Genomic DNA, 5904 nt, shown 5'->3' with positions numbered 1-5904 from the left:
GTAGATGTGTCAGGAATACTCGGACAAACGAAGCCATGTGATGTCAATTTCACCATATCTCTTCTACATGATTGTTTGTACAGAAGCAGTTAATGGTCACAAACGCTCGTCATCATCATGTCATCCATTGAGAGAATATCAAGCCCAAGCTGCAGTCACTTGTGTCTCAATGTACTCTTGCCTGACTTATTGTCCAGGCCCTGGCTCGGTGCAATATAGAAGGAGTGGCCATTGCATTTCTCTTTCGAGGATCAATATAAGACTACATAAATGTAGTCCTCGTCTACATGGATGCTTCAAATGATCTGGATAAAGCACTTCAGCAGCGGAGGTTGTGTACTGAGCACTCGGATGAGGTGCGCCTCTATAACTTGTGACTTGGAAAAAGACGTTCCTCTAGGCCTGTACATTTAGTTATTCATACAGGCCTCCAAATGTATTTTTTTACACTCTGCTTAAGAGTACTGTTGGACTGAATCCATTATACAGCTGAAATCCCATTAAGATGCGTTGAGATACAAGAGAGACTTCAGTTTGGCTTGGCTGACTATCTCGAACTGAGATATCAGCAGTCGAGTTGTGTTGATGGGTCACAAATTCACTGCTGTAGAATACAGATGTGTCGTAGCGGGACAGACGAAGAACACGGATGACCTTACAGGACATTACTAACGAGTAAGCAGAAATGCAGCCAATAAATAATAGTTACATTAGTTTTCTTTTTTCTGCACTTTTTTTTCTGCTGGTTGTTGATTCACTTTAATTAGGGGCAAGTGAAGTATTAATTGACACATGATTATATGCGAGTGTGTGGTTGGCCTGCCCGTGCGGTGCTGGGTGGTTGGATAAATCTCCATGTCACATCTCAGGGACTTAATTAACAGAATACCTAAGGGAGGACACAGACAGGAGACAGTTGAGTCATTAGTCGCAAGCCCAGACTCCAATAGACAGCATCTGTTTTTTTGTTTTTTTTACAGTGTTGTAATTTCCCAGCATTAAAAAAGCAGAGAGCTCCCTTCGGGCCACACCTCGGCAAAGACAGCCAACAGGAATGGACGGGTCTTAGTATTCCAGTCAAAGCAGCCCAGCTTCAGGCCATTTGGGTGCATCAGGGCTCATATAGTTGTGCTTTTTTGAGTATTTCCCCCGAAGGCAACAACACATCTTCAGAGTCTTCAGCTCCTTTTTTTTTAAAGAGCACACCGGTAGTGACAAGGGCTGTGATTACAAAAGGCTTGAATTTAAAGATAACGGTGAAGAATAGTTTTCAATAGGCACAGGATTAGGTGAATTTGGGGGATTGGATTGGATTTGTTCCTGATCGTAGGGTAGCCAGAGATGGGAGATATTGTAGTGTGTGTGTGTGTGTGAAAAGTGTTTTATTTCCTGTCTGTCTGCAGGAAAATGGATGGGCCGCGCACACCGAGAGATGAAAGGAGAAGAGCGCAACATAATGAAGGTGGGTAATTAGCTTTGATTGTGGCTTTTGATTTCACCAGACAGTGCAACACAATGCAGCGTGGTGCATAAATGGAGCATTTTTTTGTTAAAAGAAAATCACCAAGCCCTGTCAAAATATTCTATTACGAGTAGATGACAGGCACATGTTTACGGGCCGGCCACTAGAGGGGGCTGTTGAGCTGTCAAAGCCAGGCAGTATTTGGCACCGATCTAGGAAATTAAAACCTTGTTCTTTAAACCAAAATGACCTCTGATCTATATCTAAAAAAAGAAAATGAATCAAGAAATGCTGCTTGAATTTATAAATATTAAAACATTTTTTTTACTTGTTTCTGTCAGTTGAGAGGCGGCGAAGAGACAAGATCAACAACTGGATTGTCACGCTTTCCAAGATCATCCCAGACTGCAATATCGACAGCACCAAAACTGGAGCAGTAAGCAGTCTTACTTCACGCTGTGCTGTTGCCAACCTTTTTACTGTCGTTCCTGTTTTAACGATCGCCAATCATCTCTGTCCTTCTAGAGCAAAGGGGGCATCCTGTCTAAGGCATGTGACTACATCCGTGATCTGAGGCAAAGCAACCAGCGGCTGCAGGAGAGTCTGAAGGAAGTGGAGAGGATCCAAGTGGACAATGAGTTGTGCAGGCAGCAGGTATTAATATCAGTCTACGCTCTCGCCTACAAATGTTGGTATCAAGCGAAGTTTCCAAGGCTTGAATAATAGGTGGAGAAGGTCTATGAATGCTAATGTCAACGTTTCCCTTTGAGGTGGTTGAGTGTAGCAGATAAATAAAACCGCGCATAAAAAGGCAGCCGTAGTGGGCTGCGTATGTGTCTGAAGATTGCCACTGCATTGAATAGATCGCTTTGGACGTGCATTGCAGCACCTTTTCACTTAAGTCTCAGAAACATGAAATCCACCTAGCTCTATATATGCGTCTTCATTTCTCCGAAACAAACCCCGTGAGACGTCAGCCTGTGTAGTTGATCATCACAGCCTGACAAAAAGGGATCAAAAAGAGCTTTTGCTTATATAATGAGAAGTGTTACCTGAAGTCAGCGCTTTGAGAGACTGTGGGAATATTATACACAGGGGTTTGCATGAGAGCTAACCGCATGGTAATGCACTCAACAGTATTGTGAAATCTTGAGGCTCTGAGAGTGCCACATCTCCCCATTGAATCCCAGGCCTGCGAGGCTTTTGGCAATATATTCTTATTCTGATGCTCAAAACTCAATATCCTTTCCTCGGTCCCTCAGTAGGGAGAGTTTGGGATTCACCTGAGGGAAATGTAGCGGAGATGACATACCTCAAGATTTGATAATCCAGTTGTGGACAGAGGTGTCTTTGAAAAGGGCTGTACATACTCTTTAATCCCAGGGATTGAATAGCCCGGTGTGTACATTCCACACAGCCAGCACAGTCAGCCTTCAAATGGGAGAAAGTTTGGTCTGTAAACTTGCAGCTATATTTAGCTGTCACGGGGATGAAGATGTTGATAATGAGATCTTTCTTTCTTTTATTTTTCTTTGTTCTTAAGATTGAAGAGCTGAAGAATGAGAACGCTTTGCTCCGAGCGCAACTCCAGCAGCACGGCATCGAGATGGTTGGAGAGACGCCACCGCAGTGAGACTAAAAGAAGAGGGGGAGGGAGGGAGGGAGGGAGGGAGGGGTAGGGGGGGGAGACCACCACTCAGACGTACAACCGACACCCTACAAAAGAAGGCGAGTTAATGGAGAGAAAAAAGGACTCGTGAAGAATCACTGTTTTTTAGTGAATGCATCCTTCCCAGGTCGCACACCCTTCACCGGCCAATTGTGGCTGTACTTGACTGTTCCAATCCTATTGAGATAACCACACGTTGCAACTCAGTGGAAATGTGCTCCACTCACCGCCGTCAGAGTGCTTTACTAGCTCTAGCTATGAAGGATAAAACCTCTGCTGAACCCCTCGCTTGTTTTGTATTTATGTAGCTTCACTCATGGACTATGCTGTTTGTCATGTACATTATAACTTTTGGTCCCCCGTCTGTGTATTTTCTCCCAAATTATTGATTTTGACTTAGTTCATGCTTTTATTCCGTTTGTGTTCTTTGAGTTCTGTTTTAATATGTTGTTTTTAGCTGCTGTAATTTATTAGTCCGCTGGCTGACAGAAGCCTTGATGGAGACCAAGTTACATTGAAGCTCCTGCACCCAAGAGAAGCAGATTGAATTTTAAGTGAGGAAACATCAAAGTTTGCAAAAACATTGTGATTCTACAGGCAGAGATACACACAGCTTACCTGGACCCAAAGACGAACAAGGAGCTGTGCTGGCTTTTGCTTCTGGGCTTGTTTATGTAAATAGGACTTGTCATGTTTTAATACAGATGTTAAATAATGTTAGAGCAGATTATCTCTGGGATAAAAAACAATCAATAACTCATTAAAGTCACGCTGGCCCTTTGTCATAATAATTACAATGAAGTGTGTGCAATCTTGGAGCTTCATACGGGGGGGAAAAAAAAAGTGATGTACTTGAATTGTTGGGCTTTTTGCTTAGCAAGAAAAAAACAACAACTTAAAAGTGAACAAACTTAATTTTAAAAGATCCAACTGTTTAAATGCTATTTAATTACAAATTGAGATGTGCAAATGTTGACATGTAGACGATTAACAAACCCAGATTGTGGACCGGAGAAGGGTGCAAATTCCAACTTTTGCCAAACTATATATAGATGCTGGGTTTTATTGTCATCTTTTGTTCATGAGCGACTTACCGGTGTCTCAATATGTGTAAGAATAATCCCCACATGTTTCATTTCAGGGCTGTTTGCTCTATTTTGGTATTGCAGCACTTCAAATGTAGCTCAACGCACAAGGGGGGGGGGGGGGGGGGGGGAGAGACACCCTGGAGATTGGCACTCAAAGACTCTGCTCACTATGGAAAAGGAGTACACAGAAACTCTGTGTTGCACTTCTTAGTTGAGCACAACTCCTTCTGCACGAAATGAAGGAATAGTTTGAAAGTGGGGGGGGGAAACTTGGAAATGATTTCACTTATTTCTCCCCCCACTCAGGCGAACAATAAGTAAAGTGTAATTGGTTGTAGAAACAGCAAAAGCCAATATTAACATTGTTGATTATTTTTTCTTTTCTTTTTTTTTTGTGAATGAGTATACATGATGTATTTTTGTTCCGCTTTGGGGCGATGTGAGTGAAAGTGGAAAAGCCACTTAATGGAGCATGATTGCTTCTCCCTGTGTCAACAGCGCGGATCCAGCAAAGAGGAACCAACACTCAGACCCCTGGCGAAATCAGGCAGACTATCACATTTTAATATCTCAAGACTCTGCAAGTCAACGGCTTGTGCTTTGGAAGTGCTGTTCTGCCACTACTGCTAGATTCAAACCTGATATGGATAGTGCAAGTGTCTGATCTATCAAACGAGGCTCTTAGCATACAGTTGAATGATAGATGTTTTGCAGTACAATTCATATTTTTTTATTTTTTTTAACACACCTCAGCGAAAGCAGAGATGTGAATGTGAAGACATGAATAATGCTTTGGAAGACGGATGTTCACAAATGAAAGGTCACTCAAGGCTAATCCTTTTTATTTCTCGCATTTATTTGAAATGGCAAAAAGACAGAAAAAAAAAAGACTCCTTTTCTTCTCCGTAGCAGCCTCACTGTTCTCAGGTTAGATTTTAAGACATCTTTTTCTAAGTAAAATGGTGGAAAATAAAACTTTCACTCGTTAATAACCTTTATGGGCTTTGCTTGTTCCTCATTGTCCTTCTGCACGTCTTGGATTTATACAAACATGAATACTTTGTTACTTCTGTCAAGTCTGTTTCCTGTTCCTCATGTGTGTCTCCGTCTGTTAACAGGATATCTTAAAAATAATAGATTTGAGTCCGAGGGCTTTCCATATTTTACTTGCTCTCGGTTTTTAGACAATTTGGGTCATTTTGGCTAAATAAATGAAAAAGGAAATGATTGTTCATTAAAATTTAATAATCCTAAACGCTGCTAATCTGCTTCATCAGGACTGTGAAGATGTGGTTTGACCAGATTTGATTAACCGCGCCGGCAACGTAAGCAAACAACCCACCAACTGCCATCAGAGTTTGATTCAAATAACGCTTAATCCTTATTGGTGCGTGTACGTGACGTCACCAAAGAAAACATGAAAACACAGAAATGTGTCAAAACAACCACAATTGTTCTAAATTTGGCAAAAGGTTTGTTAATGTAGGACTCCATCCCTCGTAGTTAGAAACTGATAGAGGAAATAGGTTTTTTTTTAAGATTAGCATAGAAATGTTTTAGTTCTCTCCTTTCCTCCGCGCTGCATCGCTGACTGAGACATCCTCTGTTTTAAAAAAACAACACATTTGGGGTCTTATCCTTGGAGAAAGAATGCACTCCCTGCACACTCTTTGGTTCACCCAATC

General features: G+C 41.8%; 1 protein-coding gene across 1 annotated transcript in view; it reads left to right on the top strand.

Annotated features, from left to right (window-relative positions):
- Positions 1 to 5215, top strand: part of usf2l (upstream transcription factor 2, c-fos interacting-like) — a 15208-nt gene extending 9993 nt beyond the window's left edge. The window contains exons 8-11 of the mRNA XM_029451011.1: positions 1404 to 1462; positions 1804 to 1898; positions 1988 to 2116; positions 3006 to 5215. Coding sequence (XP_029306871.1) covers positions 1404 to 1462; positions 1804 to 1898; positions 1988 to 2116; positions 3006 to 3095 — 373 coding nt within the window. The 3' untranslated portion in view covers positions 3096 to 5215. The remainder of the gene's footprint in view (positions 1 to 1403; positions 1463 to 1803; positions 1899 to 1987; positions 2117 to 3005) is intronic.
- Positions 5216 to 5904: the final 689 nt, after the last annotated feature.

The sequence above is a fragment of the Cottoperca gobio genome, chromosome 16, assembly GCF_900634415.1.
Source record: "Cottoperca gobio chromosome 16, fCotGob3.1, whole genome shotgun sequence".
In the NCBI taxonomy this organism is placed as follows: Eukaryota; Metazoa; Chordata; class Actinopteri; order Perciformes; family Bovichtidae; genus Cottoperca; species Cottoperca gobio.
Note: the sequence above shows the minus strand (reverse complement) of the source record. Positions and strands in the feature narration are given on the sequence as shown.